Source organism: Vanessa atalanta, chromosome 28 (genome assembly GCF_905147765.1).
Source record: "Vanessa atalanta chromosome 28, ilVanAtal1.2, whole genome shotgun sequence".
In the NCBI taxonomy this organism is placed as follows: domain Eukaryota; kingdom Metazoa; phylum Arthropoda; class Insecta; order Lepidoptera; family Nymphalidae; genus Vanessa; species Vanessa atalanta.
In genome coordinates this window covers 508,713-522,858 of record NC_061898.1, presented here as the reverse complement: position 1 = coordinate 522,858, position 14,146 = coordinate 508,713, and the positions used below count along the sequence as shown (strand labels likewise).

Sequence of the window (14,146 nt, the reverse complement as noted above, 5' to 3'; positions counted from 1 at the left end):
CATAGTAAAGCAAGTAAACTGGGAAGGCTAATTTTTAAATATTAAATAGAAAGCAAAATTGTCCGTCTGTTAGTTAAACTTCTTAGTTAAGTAATAATATTCTTAAATGGTAAGTGAAAACTGACAAGAATAAATGACAAATTGTCATAAGTAATTGACAATGGCAACATTATTGTTTTGCTTTAATGTTTAATGTTTATGAGCCGCCTTGTGAATAAAACAAATAATTATTATTAAAACATTTGAATCTAATTACCATCAATATAAAAAATTAAACACATCTAAGGCATACCAGAATAATAATACCACTTTATACAGTGTTTACATAAAAATTTAAATTCTAACCTAAAAATGTCTGACGATGAAGATGTAATTGTTGTAAAAAAACCCAGGCAAGTTCATTATGGGTCGCTGGAGGAGCAAGAAAAGGCACGGCTGGCGGCTCTTGCCGCAGCCGCCAGAGAAGGAGTTGAGGAAAGTGGAAAAGAGCTTGGAGACATACAAATTTCTAATGGTAAGTTTAGTAGTTATATTGACAGTATATTCTTAGTTTTTCGAGTTAAATTACTAATGTAAATAGACAAGGCATTCTGCTTAAATAAAATGCATGCTATAATCAATTTTCAGATTACCAATTCAAGTAGTTTGTCTTAAACAAATACATACTACTTAAATTTCGTCAAAAGTTAGCACAGAGTTGCCACCTCTAACAATAACAGTGAAAATATTACTAAATTAACATTAAAATCACTAAACAATATGATGCTTTTACCGCAACCGCAACATTCAAAGTCAGAGACTTAAAAGCAAGACCAAGATTAAGTTAACATGCACTAGATATAATCTATATTCAATACGAATACTATAAATGTGGGAGTAAGTCTGTCTGTTTGGCTGTTGCTCTTGTACTGCACTGAATTTGATGAATTCCACTTTAACCCCTAAAACATTGCTTACAGAATACATGGAATTGGAGGAAGAAATTTCAAGGGATAAAAAGGCTTTGCTTGAAGAGTTTGAAAGGAGAAGAAAAGCTCGGCAGTTGAATGTATCCACTGATGACGATGAGGTATGAATATTGAATTATTATTAATATCTTAGAAGAAGAAATTTATTAAAAGATTAAGGTTTTGGGTTTATTAAAAATAACTAGCTGAGCAAGCGCCATCCCTAATGTGGAATTTAGTTTGGGACAAAAATCATTAAGAATCTTCCATTTTAATGTTTAGCCTAAACAAAAATATATTGTCATCATCAGTCAATGATTAAAATGAAAAAAAAATATAAAAAAATATCTTGAAATAATCCTTATAATAATTCGGTAATTGAAATAAAACTAGTTTTTAACGGATTTAATCGCGTATATTAATTTTTTTAACATCCCGACGTTTCGAGCACTTTGCAGTGTTCGTGGTCACGGGCACGTGTCTGCCGTCCGTTAAAAACTAGTTTTATTTCAATGTGTAATAATCGCGAAAATCTAAGACAACATTAATTCAGTAATTTCCTTTCCAATATTTACCTGTGTGATGATTAAACAAATTTTAAAAACAAGGTAGTTCTGATACATCACAAAATCAAAATAGTTTTAGTCAAAAAAGCACTTTTGAATCACCATCAAATAAACAGTTTAACTTAAAAAGAGGCATTTACATTGAAATCACAAAGTGCAATGTTACTTCATTTGTTTGAATACTTTAATGATTCTCTAGAAATGCATTTCTCCGTTAAACAAGAACCCTTATTAAGGAAATGGTTTCGAATTTATTCCGTCATACAAATTTCATCATAAAATTTTATTTGCAATTTTTTATTTATTACCTAACATGCAATAAATTGCGAGCTCAAATTTAAGGCACTCCAAATTTTGTAATTTTTGTGACAAATGTATAATTGTTAATTTAAAAACCGGTGGTTGATTTTTGCCTATCAATAAGGAAGCGTAACACTTCCACGTTGAATAAAGATGTTTGACTTTGACTTTGTATGTGAATGTGAATTGTAATATTATTAATTAATCCAGGTTAGGAGAAGTTTAAGACAGCTGGGGGAGCCTGTGTGTTTGTTCGGAGAAGGTCCAGCAGAACGAAGAGTAAGGCTGAGGGATTTGCTCAGCTAGTGAGTACATAAAAAACAAAAACTGGTTACTAATAGTGTAATTCATTAGAATAATAACAATTAATATATCTTCACCTGATACCATCGTATAATTAGGCGCCGTGGGAGCCCTATAGTCCTATGTCATCAATACTCTGCCCTTAGACACTGATATGTTCTGGAAATGTCTGATGGTTGTGTGAAAAATCATTTATTGTGTTTCTAAAGAATTATTATTGTTATTTAATTTAAAAAATCATGTAAATTTTAGATCCTGTATGACATAACAAAGTGGTTTTTTTACTTTGCCACAAAATATTTTTTAATAAACTGCTATGTATTCCAAAAAAAATTAATTCCTAATCACTAATTTTCCCCAGCCTTGGTGAAGATGCAATACACAAGAAGTTAGAAGAGGAAGAGGCTCGAATAGAGAGGGATAGAGGTCGTGAGGGGACATGGTACCACGAAGGTCCTCCTGAGCTCCGAGACGCGAGGTTGTGGATAGCTAGATACTCTCTACCCAGAGCGAAACATAGGTGAGTTAGTATTATTTGTCACTTTCGGCAATTTCAGATCATTGTTTTGTTCAAGACTCCTTCCCATCCACTCTGTCTCTGATCATGATTTCAATAGAAAACTGATAATCGTAGTGACAAGTTTATATGTCAAAATATAGTCCGGCTCGAAGGACCATGTACTCCCACGATCCAAAATAGCACTTGATATTTTTTGACAAGCGTTTTGACACATAAAAACAAGATCCTAGCATACTCCTAGTAATTACTCTTTACCAACATTTGAAATACATTATATATACAAACATAACATATATCTACCCCCTTAAGTCAGAACCCGATTTAATAAATTTTGATTATCAATTAAACTGTTCTGGTAGTGTATTTTTACCCTGGCTCACTCACCCTTCAAACCGTACCACAAAAATACTAAATATTACTGTTGCGAGGTATGAATATGATGTTACCTACCCGGACAGACTTGAATCAAAGTCTACCACCAAGTTAAGACGTGGTATAAACTCCGAACCTTCTCAAAGTCTTCTTTGACCAGTAGCATTTAAATTTTGGTACAGTCAGCGTCAAATAATTAGAGACGCTCAGGGTATTCAAATAAATAGACGCAACCAAAAAGTCACCATACCATAGACGTAACCATATTTATGGCGGTTTGACTGAAACGATCTATATGACATTTCAAAGGTCTCGACCTTTTGAGCGAGTATATTGTTGTCAACAATAAGGAAACTTTGTTTGAACCGACATTATTGACTTTTTGGTTGCGTCTATTTATTTGAATACCCTGAGCGTCTCTAATTATTTTACGCCGACTGTACATTTCCAAGTAGTAGCAAAACTGCTTTATCTTTGATATTCTAGTGTTATGTCTTAATGTATTCCAGGTTGAACAAAGCTCGTGAGGAGTTGCAGCTGGCGGGCAGCGTGCGAGCCGCGGCCAAGCAGGAGTCACAGCGGAGGGCCTCCGCCGTCTCCATATACTGCAGTCAGGTATACCGTCCTCGAATGATAACTTAGTCAAATATTCAGAGGGTTCCCGTGCTGTTGCTACTAGTGGGTTCAGGGTTATTCATTGTATTTAGTGGAATGGAAAGAGCCCAAACAGTGATTAAATGGATAAACTGATTTTGATGAAACTTTGATATGGATTTATGGTATTTTTTAAATGCATTACATTAGCATTAGCAGCCCGTAAATGTCCCACTGCTGGGATAAATTCCTCCTCTCCCTTTGAGGAGAAGGTTTGGAGCATATTTCACCACGCTACTCCAATGCGGGTTGGCGGAATACACGTGGCTGAATTTCGTTAAATTAGATACATGCAGGTTTCCTCACGATGTTTTCCTTCAACGCCGAGCACGAGATGAATTATAAACACAAATTAAGCACATGAAATTTCAGTGGTGCCTGCCTGGGTTTGAACCCGAAATCATCGGTTAAGATGCACGCGTTCTAACCACTGGGCCATCTCGGCTATTTTTAAATGCAATCAAATGAAATGAAATGATGGGGAAAAATAGTATGGATTCAAGAGTCAAACTCAAATTCCTCTATTCAATATAGAAGCAATACACTTACTTATTGATGGTCAATTTAAACACTACCACCGGTTCGGAAAAGTAAAACCCTGACCTGAGAAGAACCGGCGAAACTCAGTCTGAGCTCAGTGTGAAAGAAAAACTGAGTGTATCGTATTGAAATTATTTTGGAAATTATATCTTATGGGGGTAAAATGCGGTTTACAACTATGTGTAGAATTAATGACATTATACTGTAATTTTTTATGTTTTTTCTTATATATTTTTTTCCAGATCGGCGACACGAGGCCGATAAGCTTCTGTAGATTCAGCGGCGACAGTCAGATGTTGATAACGTCCAGCTGGTGAGTCGAATAAACCCCCTTTGGTCGATTTCTCAAAAATTGGGCTATTTATCACATTTTTTTTTTATATTGGAAGGATTAATCCTGGTGTTTAAACAAATCAACTCTCCATATTAGTATAGAAGTATAGATATTATTGGTTTTTTATAGGGCTGTCCAATGTAAACCTGACGCTAGTCGTCAACAGATGGCGTCACTTGTGTATTAGATCGTGCAAGCAACATTCCGCATCGAACGTTTAAGTGATAACTTAATTTTTAATAAATTAATTGTGAACCCTAACGACAGTGTTTGAATAAGCCATCGTACATTTTATATTTGAAATCAATGTATATAAAAATGTTGCCACTTACAAACTAAAATATTAAAATTAATGTTTACCTTTTAATATTTATAATTTTATAGATATAATGTGAAAATATTTTTATAACATTGGTAGGCGAGCAGGACATGGTCACCACATGATAGGTGGTCTGTTCCGCTGATAGATATTGGCTCTGTGAGAAATGTTAACCATTCCTTACATCATTAATGAGCCACCGGCCTTGAGAACTAAGATGTCGTCTCCCTTGTACTGAGTTAAACTCACTGATCCTTCACACCGGAACGTAATAATACGTATCGCTGACGGGCTTGCTCGAGCCCTACCACCATGACAAACGCCAACTTCCTACTGAGAGGTTTCGCCTCCAGGTCTGGCCTGGTGAAGGTGTGGTCGGTGCCGGACTGCGAGCTGCTGCAGACGCTGGCGGGACACACGTGCAACGTGAGCGCCGCCGCCTTCCACCCGCACGCGCAGCTGCCGCACCACTTCCGGGACAAGGTCACTCCCGCATTCCTAAGTATACATACTAGCCGCTCCGGCTTCGCACGGGCGGAATAAATTTTGTAAGTCAATTTTATACGACACATGCACTTGCCCAAAAAATTAAATATTATCACACATTACAAGTGTGTGTGTGTGTGTCCAAAAGTCGTGTTTGAACGACGTATCGTTTACAGTGGCGTAGCTATCGTAGGGCCAGGTGGTGCAGTGCACCAGGGCCCCTGAGCTCTGGGGGCCGTCTAACCTAAACTATGGAAAGAGCTTTAAATAGAGATGAAGTATGGATTTAACTTACTAATGATATGTATCCCATTCTTATTACTATCTATAATTTTGAATGCCAATATACGTTAAAGAGGGGGCGAGGGCCCGATTCTTTTTCTATGCACCGGGGCCCTTACCCACCTAGCTACGCCACTGATCGTGTAAGTTTAACACAACCCCTTTTTGTGTCAGAAACGTTTGCAGCGAATGTTTGCAAATCAAAATCAAAAAAATCTTAATTCAATTGATATCGTAAAAGCAATTTTGAATCGTCATACCATCCCGCTTTGGAAAGTACCAACCTAAAAGAAGCGACAAGAAACTCAGTATTTTCTTTTATATATATATATTTATTATGTATATACAATAATTTTTTTTTATATCCTGCCTATTAGTCAACAAATACTAAGTCCACGCTTTTTTTTATCTTTAGTATAACCTTGTATTGAGTAATATGCCTTATTTATCATAATAAGACTCCACAGTTATTTTTAACATGGTAAAAATAACTGTGGAGTCTTATTATGGAAACGAATGCCGTGCCCAAGGACGGACGTACAAACTTTGCGAATATGGAAACTAGGTGTTATTAGTTTTAGAAATGTTTCAAAGGAACTTTAAAGAGGTTTCACTCGAAGCCATTTTCTTTTTTCAGATAGAAAAAAAGGATGAGGAAATGAAGGTGTCCGTGGAGATGGATACGGACGAGTCGTCCAAAGCGGTGGCGATGGCGTCCTGCGCTTACGACGGTTCCGTGCACTTGTGGAACTTTGTCAGGTATTTAAAGCAAAATTATCCTTATTCAAACAATTATAAGGTTCATTTTAGCTTGTTTTGGTATGTAATTGTCCATTGTAGTTATGGTTGATTAAACTATGTTGGTTAAAACCGTATATAAACCTGCGTACCCCTATCCCCATCTGCACAATTTTATAATAGAAAAAAAAATACTTTAAAGCGTGTATTGACTTTAGAGTATCGAAGGTTTGATCCACTACTAGTCAGATATAAACAAACTTGTAAATTCGAATTTGATGTATGAGTTCCTGTGAAGAATCATCAATGGAATAGTAAAAAATTTTTCACAATTGTAACCCATGAGGGTTAAAAAAAGCAACGTGTTTTCTAGAAATGTTCCTGAGTGTTGCTAGGATACAAAAATCGTTAATAAAAGTTGTAGAACTTTAAATTATAAACAAAAATATTCCTCTGATTTTATTTGATATCATTAACATATAGTTAGACTTTTGGGGGAGGGGGGGGGGGCAGCTACGGAACGATAGCTACAGCTTCAATTGACTATATATGAGTGAATGTGTAATGATATTTATATATTCCCCAGTGACTCCCCCCTCGCGTCGCTGGAGGGTCACGGCCCGTCCCGCGTGTCCCGCGTGGAGTTCCACCCGTCGGGCCGGTTCCTCGCCACCACCGTCTTCGACCACTCGTGGCGGCTCTGGGATCTAGAGACGCGTAAGTTGTTTACCAATTACAAGTTAAAAAATAATCTTTGTTAAGATTATAAATGCGAAAATAAACCTCTACACGCTTAAACTGCTGTACCAATATAGATGAAATTTCGTATGTTGATGGTTTGAGTTCCGAGAAGGACATAGGTTAGTTTTTATCACGGAAATTGACCCTTAAGGGTATGAAAAGCTGGGTGGTAATTTGTATGGGGAATTAATCATATCTTAAATAAGGAATTATTATTAAAGTTTTCGTTAAATTAAAATAATGTCTATGTATTTTTGACCAATTCAATTTATTATAAATTCCGCGCAGGTAAATCCGCGGGATCAGCTAGTAATTATATAAACGAATTCCCATTTAATATCATGGTCTCCACTACTATAAGCTTCTTTTCCATACCTTTCACGTAATTCTTCAGCTTTAACTTAAGATGTATTTAACTGCTCGGAAAAGTGAAAATATTTGTGATATTTTAAAATCCGATTTTGGTTTTTTTTTTTCCAGAAAAGGAGGTTCTGCACCAGGAGGGACACGCGAAGCCCGTCTACAGCGTCGCGTTTCAGTGTGATGGGTCCCTTATTGTAACTGGGTGAGCCATTATAATGTCATTTCAAACGGAAGTCACTCTGGGCAACATCAATGTAACGGCACTCATCAATACACAGCTATCATCTGTAGTCACTAATTATAAGGAAATAAAAGTAAATTAACACCCCAAGAACATCCCACTGCTGGGCTAAGCATTCATCTCTCATCGAGGAGATCGGAGCATATTCCGCTAACATCGATCGTACATCTTCATTTGGCGTGCGTTGCAGCGGCATGGACGCGTTCGGGCGCGTGTGGGACGCGCGCACGGGGCGCTGCGTCATGTTCCTGGAGGGGCACCTCGGGCCCGTGCTGGGCGCCGACTGCGCGCCCGCCGGACACCACGTCGCCACCGCCGCCGCCGACCACCAGGTCTGCCGCCCCTCACTCGCGATACTCTCTAGGCCAATACACTCGCTCGAGACACTCTAAACCATGACACTCACTAGGCCAACACACTCGCTCGAGACGCTCTAAACCATGACACTCACTCGCGACACTCACTAGGCCAACACATTCACTCGCGACACTTAACAACACACTGGCTCGAGACACTCTAAACCATGACACTCACTCGGAACACTCACTAGGCCAACACACTCTAAACCATGACACTCACTCGCGACACTCACTCGGGACACTCACTAGGCCAACACACTCTAAACCATGACACTCACTCGCGACACTCACTAGGCGAACACACTCAATCGCGACACTCACTAGGCCAACACACGCGCTCGAGACACTCTAAACCATGACACTCACTCGCGATATTTACCAAACACTCACTCTCGTCTATTCATATTTCGGAAACAAGCATTAAATGAATTTTACTCTCAATTTCAGGCGAAAATTTGGGACCTGCGTCGACGAGCTGCGATATACACGATACCAGCGCACACGCATCTATTAAGCGGTATAATTATAGAACACTAGCTGAACCCGCGGCTTTGTCCGCTTGCAATTCAACTTGTAAATTCGAAAATGCTTTACCATTAAACTCAAAGGTTGAAAAATTACCTTATTCTTGGGGTTCAAGCTTTGTTACCGTGCATGTGAAAGCGACCCCGTGGCGCCCGCCGAAGGGACGGAAAGGGTGCCGGTGGTTTTTGTAGTGGGTATTTCGTACACTGAATTTTTTTTCAAAATTAGGGCGCAATAGGCGTCTTGGGCTCCCTTAACGTGGAGGAAACGCGTTATTTATTTATCCACCTAAAAAAAGGGGTACAATCAGATTTCTTAAAAAGGGATTCAGTGTTTGAATAATAAATACAGATATTAGTACTTATTGTTTACGAGCGACTTCTTTATTGGATGTTAGTCGATTTGCATCCGAGCCGTGCAGGTTTCCTCACGATGTGAGTTCAACACAAATTTGGCACGCGAGAATTCAGTAGTTCATGGTCCGGGCTAAGTTCAGCCATCCTCAGCTCAAATTAACATAATGACCTTGGAGGAAAACTCTCTCTGATTGTTAACGCCATCGATCACACGTGAGCGTCTGAACGCAGACGATTGGAAGTGATTGTGAATGAATGACGAGGGAGGGGGAAGGGCGTGGGGGGACAACGAGAGAAACGGTAGCATCGGCCGGAATCATTACGTTTCATGTCATTAAAACTAATAAGAAAAATAAACCTTTTTTTTTTGTTAATCCAAAATTCAACTACTACGATACTAATATAATACTTTGAATCGTTATTTAACACCGATGAAGTCGTATTGTACTTTGTGTTACAGATGTAAGATATCAGAGGAGCCACGGCCACTTCCTGCTGACGTCATCGTATGACAAGAGTGCCAAGCTCTGGTCGAACCCCGCTTGGCATCCGTTGAGAACGTTATCCGGTCATGACAATAAGGTAATTGTCTGTCCGTCTAAATAAATAAAAGTTTTGAACTAATGCTCTGGTTGGACCTCCGTGGTCGAGGAGTGTGTACACCGGTTTTCATGGGTACGCCACTCCGAATCCCGGGTTCGATTCCCGGCCGAGTCGATGTAGAAAAAGTTTGTTAGTTTTCTATGTTGTCTCGGGTCTGGGTGTTTGCGGTACCGTCGTTACTTCTGATTTCCATAACACGAGTGCTTTAGCTACTTACATTGGGATCAGAGTAATGTATGTGATGTTGTCCAATATTTATTTATAATTTTAAGGAACCTTCCTTAAAATAAGGTTCTTTAAGAAAATGCCACCCTCACAGTGCTTGCAAAACAATCAACTGAATACATGCTTAATTACATCTATCTTTAAGAAGACCATCCACTAATTTGTATTAAAGCCTGCGCTGGTTTTGAAGTAGGGTCAGCGAGGACGCTATTACATGCCCCCCACCTCCCCGCAATAATTGATTAAGCGTAAAAAAGATATTCTATCAGCCTAATCCCGAGCACACTCCATTATTACTCGGTACGTGTCTTCTATGATGTTAATAATACTGAAATTAGGTGAAGGTGTTTTACCCATAAGAAAACCAAAGTTATTCAATGGAATGTATGTGGAAGCTGTGATAATTGAAGACCTGCTCATATTGTATATATAAACTATATGTAAACTATATGTTGGCGTAGTAGTATTCACTTTGTTAGAATCAGTGATAATCATTGTATGTACACGAGGCGCAAGGATAAGCTTATAACTCCAAGTTTCCGTCTCCGCAAATTCAATAAATCCTTCTTGGGGCAAGGTATCCATTTCTATAGTAAAAATCCACGGATATTTTTAACTTTGCTTGCACAAAGCCCTACCACCAAGTGTAATAAGTGTAAATGCTTCTATATTAACTAAATATAGTGACGTCATAGTTACGTTGTCTTGTTTTCCTTCTATATCCTGTACAAGATAGCTTGATCTTTTTGACAGAATTTTTCTGATCGACATAACTTTGCAATGAAACATATTATTTTCTTAATTTAATGTTTTTAAAAATTGTAAAAATATTTAAAAAAAATACATATATCAAGACTTTTTCATATATTATTGTTTCAAAGTAAAATATAAATAGAAACACTGAAAATAATAGACGCTTGTACAATGTTACATCGGTCGGTAGGGACGCGATTAACAGGCAGTAACTGCTACAAATATCGATTACAAAAATCCCTATTAAAGATCATTGTTAAGTCATTGTTACGAACGGGGGTCCTTTTGATTGGGGTCTCTGGCTAGTGGTTGGGGTCTCTTTAGCTGGGATAACTCTTTTTAAAAAAATAAGTAAATAAAAAAAAGAATTCTAATTTGAATTACGCATTCCATCGTTCCATCGACTGTTGTATATGTTATATTTTCTTTTCTCACCACTAGCCCGCTGTCAAAAAGATCAAGCTAACTTGAACAGGGAATAATATACAAATATGTCTGTTTCAGGTAATGAGTGCTGATATATCAATGGACAACAAATATATAGCGACATGCTCGTACGATAGAACCTTCAAATTGTGGACGCCGGACTTAGCTTAGTATAAGTTTTATAAATGTTAATAAACTATTTGATATGATGAGTTATTTTATTTCATAAATTGGTGTTTAACTTGGTGGTAGGGCCTTGTGCAAGCCCGTCTGAGTATGTATGACCCACCTCATCATGTATTCTACTGCCAAACGGCTGTTCTTAGTATTATTGTGTTCTTGTTTGAAGGGTCCAGTGACCACACAACAGGTCGCCCTTGTATCCCTCCGTCTATATGCATACACGAAGCAAAAAAAATTGTTAAATAATTTATGTGATATAATTTTTTTTCTAATATTTTATTCATGGGACATATTATTTATCTTAAAATTTGTAAATATCATTTTCTTTATTAATTTTTGCTTCACGACAATTATAATGAATTTAAAGTATCTATGTATTAAAAATTACTATTTTGAATGCGTTGGTTATTTTATAAAACACAGACAGAGTAGCATTAACTTTAGTAAAAATTGGCATAAAAAATTTAAAAATAACTTAAAATTTTATCCTTAAGCATTAACTTAAGCAAATTGACGAAGTCTGAGGCAGTTTCAGAGTCAAGAAACTGGATTTTCTGAACAGCTTATCAAGAAGACAAGTTTATTTTATATCATGTGGCGAAAAATGGTTTTGGTCGCCAAATCTTTTTTAAATGTTTAAGTTGACACAGTTTTGCGCACACTGTAGATAACTATACCTGTAACTAGGTGGCTGAGAAGCTGCCATGACCAAAATTGTTCAGGACAGCAACCACCGCCGTTACTATCATCATGCTCCCCATTCTGCACAACCAGAATGGTTAATTATATAAAATATTTCCTCGTAATAATTTTGTAATTTCATATTAACAACTTTAAAAAAAAACATTAAATTAAAAGCACAGGAAACCAGATACTAAAAAGACCTTTGACTTTTAACCTTGATGTCAAGATCGCTCACGAACTGACATACACGAATTTCTGTGATTTAGACTAAACACAATACATGAAAAAAAAATGATTACCTTGTAGCTTATCTTTAATTTCTAGATTTTACTTGGTCTTGGACTTAATCGAAGTCCGTTTGGGTGGTGTCTACCCACCCAAACGGACTTGGATATAACGGATGGAATATCAAACTTAGTATTTTTGACTGCCGGCTTGAGACACGAGTGTGCTACTGTACGTGAATACACAAGAGTCATGAAATCTTCTAATTGAATGGTTCTAAGATTGGTAACACATGGACCATGGATGGGATAGGTAATAATAATATTTATTCCACCAAAAACTTCTTTATGGACAACATGGTTGATCTCGGACAATAGGTCTCTTTCTGGGCTTCACGGTAGCATGCGAACAGGGCCGGACCGTAAGTTTCGGCCCTGGGCTAACACTTAGGGGCCCACCTAAGACATATCTGAACGTAGACTTGAATTAAATTAATTAAATTGGTTTGATTAATTACAGGACTCGCAGGGCTGCAAACCATACGATCTGTTTAATTTAATAAAATTAGCGATTCTTTTTTTTTTACTTTGACTTAACTAAGCTGGGGACCCCTTGAATCCACGGGGCCCTGGGCTGAGCCCAAAAAGCCATATGGTAGATCCGGCCCTGTATACGAAAGCGATCCCGTTGCACCAGCCGAAAAGACGGAGAGGGTACCGATTTGGCATCCAGGGCACCGGCGAATCCCACTGAACCACTTCTACGTGAGTTCAAAAAAAAAGACAATAGGTCTCAGTGTATAACATAGTCATTAAATGAAATATGGGTACTGGCTATCCTAGCTAGGCTAATGGATAGTCAGTCCTCTCCTATTATATTAATAAGAATAATTATTTTTTATAACCTATTTAAAATAAAATAATAAAGAAAATACCTAATTCCCTGGAAGCCTGTGTAGGCTATTCTTGGAGTTTCACAAGTCGTATCGGTTCGGAAAACCCGCCGACGAAAGATGGTTCTACAAAATAGCTGTACGAGGCAGAGAGTGCCTTAAAAAAAGCGCTGTTGCGGATTTTCGGACATCTAGGTAATACGAATGAAACTTGGAATTCTGACGCGATGTCTGATGTTTAAACTAAGATTCATGAACACGAGTCACCGTTTTTACATAATAGGTAAATTACATATGTATACAATAATTCTATGAATATTTTAATAAAATAAAACTCACGCTAAAATTCAGTTAATGTCGGTCTGTAAATTTCAATAGTTTACTATCTTCGCCTTTGCCTCGATGCTTTAGATTGGACCCGGTAGATGGCGCTGCCATCGAATAGTGATTAAAAATTTTATTTCACCCGGACAAAGTCAGGACGGGCATTTAGTATATTCTATATATTTGTTATTTTCAATATATTTTTATTGGGTATGTTGGCGCACGAGCATATGGGCCACCTGATGTTAAGTGGTCACCACCGCCCGCTGAAATATTAACCACTCCTTACAACACCGATGCACCGCCAACCTTGGGAACTAAAATGTTAAGTCCCTTGTGCCTGTAGTTACACTGCCTTACTCACCCTCTAGCCGAAACACGACAAAAGTGAGTACTGTTGTTTGGCGGTAGAATATCTGATGAGTGGGTGTACCCAGGCGGGCTTGCACAAAGCCCTACCACCAAGTTTAATACAAGATTACATTTAAGATAACAAAGCGTGGATTTAGTATATGTTGATTTCTAGACAGGATATATTTAAATTTATGTGTACTTTAACTATATACTCTGGTGTAAATTGAAAAGAGTAACTATAGAGGTACTTGCCGGTTCTTCTCTGTAGAATTACTTTCCGAACCGGTGGCAGCTTTTAAATTTAATTCAGCACTATAACACGACTATTCAAAGGTGCTTATATGATCCTACTTGAATAAATAATACTTAGATTTTTATAATAGGTACATGGCAAACGTCCTCTGCCAACGGCTTTGTTTATCATTCATAAACCAATTAAAGAAAAATTAGCGAAAATAACTTAAAGATGTCATCAAAAATAACTCATCATAACTTTCTATCAAATAACTTATTAAATGTAATCAATTGATT

At 37.6% G+C, this 14,146-nt stretch overlaps 1 protein-coding gene across 1 annotated transcript; it reads left to right on the top strand.

The window, feature by feature from the left end:
* The first annotated feature begins 176 nt into the window (after positions 1-176).
* On the top strand, positions 177-11,162 carry LOC125074672 (U4/U6 small nuclear ribonucleoprotein Prp4). Its single transcript, XM_047686048.1, has 14 exons — positions 177-514; positions 960-1,069; positions 2,024-2,118; positions 2,478-2,636; positions 3,518-3,623; positions 4,445-4,515; positions 5,209-5,338; positions 6,261-6,382; positions 6,948-7,078; positions 7,583-7,667; positions 7,897-8,038; positions 8,513-8,582; positions 9,407-9,528; positions 11,032-11,162. The coding sequence occupies exons 1-14, from the start codon at positions 352-354 to the stop codon at positions 11,122-11,124; spliced, it is 1,599 nt and encodes a 532-aa protein (XP_047542004.1). The 5' UTR covers positions 177-351; the 3' UTR covers positions 11,125-11,162.
* Positions 11,163-14,146: the final 2,984 nt, after the last annotated feature.

Coding starts and splice junctions, on each gene's coding strand:
- LOC125074672 (XM_047686048.1), top strand. CDS start 352: ATGTCTGACGATGAAGATGTAATTGTTGTAAAAAAACCCAGGCAAGTT. Junction 2,637..3,517: donor CTACCCAGAGCGAAACATAG/GTGAGTTAGTAT, acceptor AATGTATTCCAG/GTTGAACAAAGCTCGTGAGG. Junction 8,583..9,406: donor GCACACGCATCTATTAAGCG/GTATAATTATAG, acceptor TTTGTGTTACAG/ATGTAAGATATCAGAGGAGC.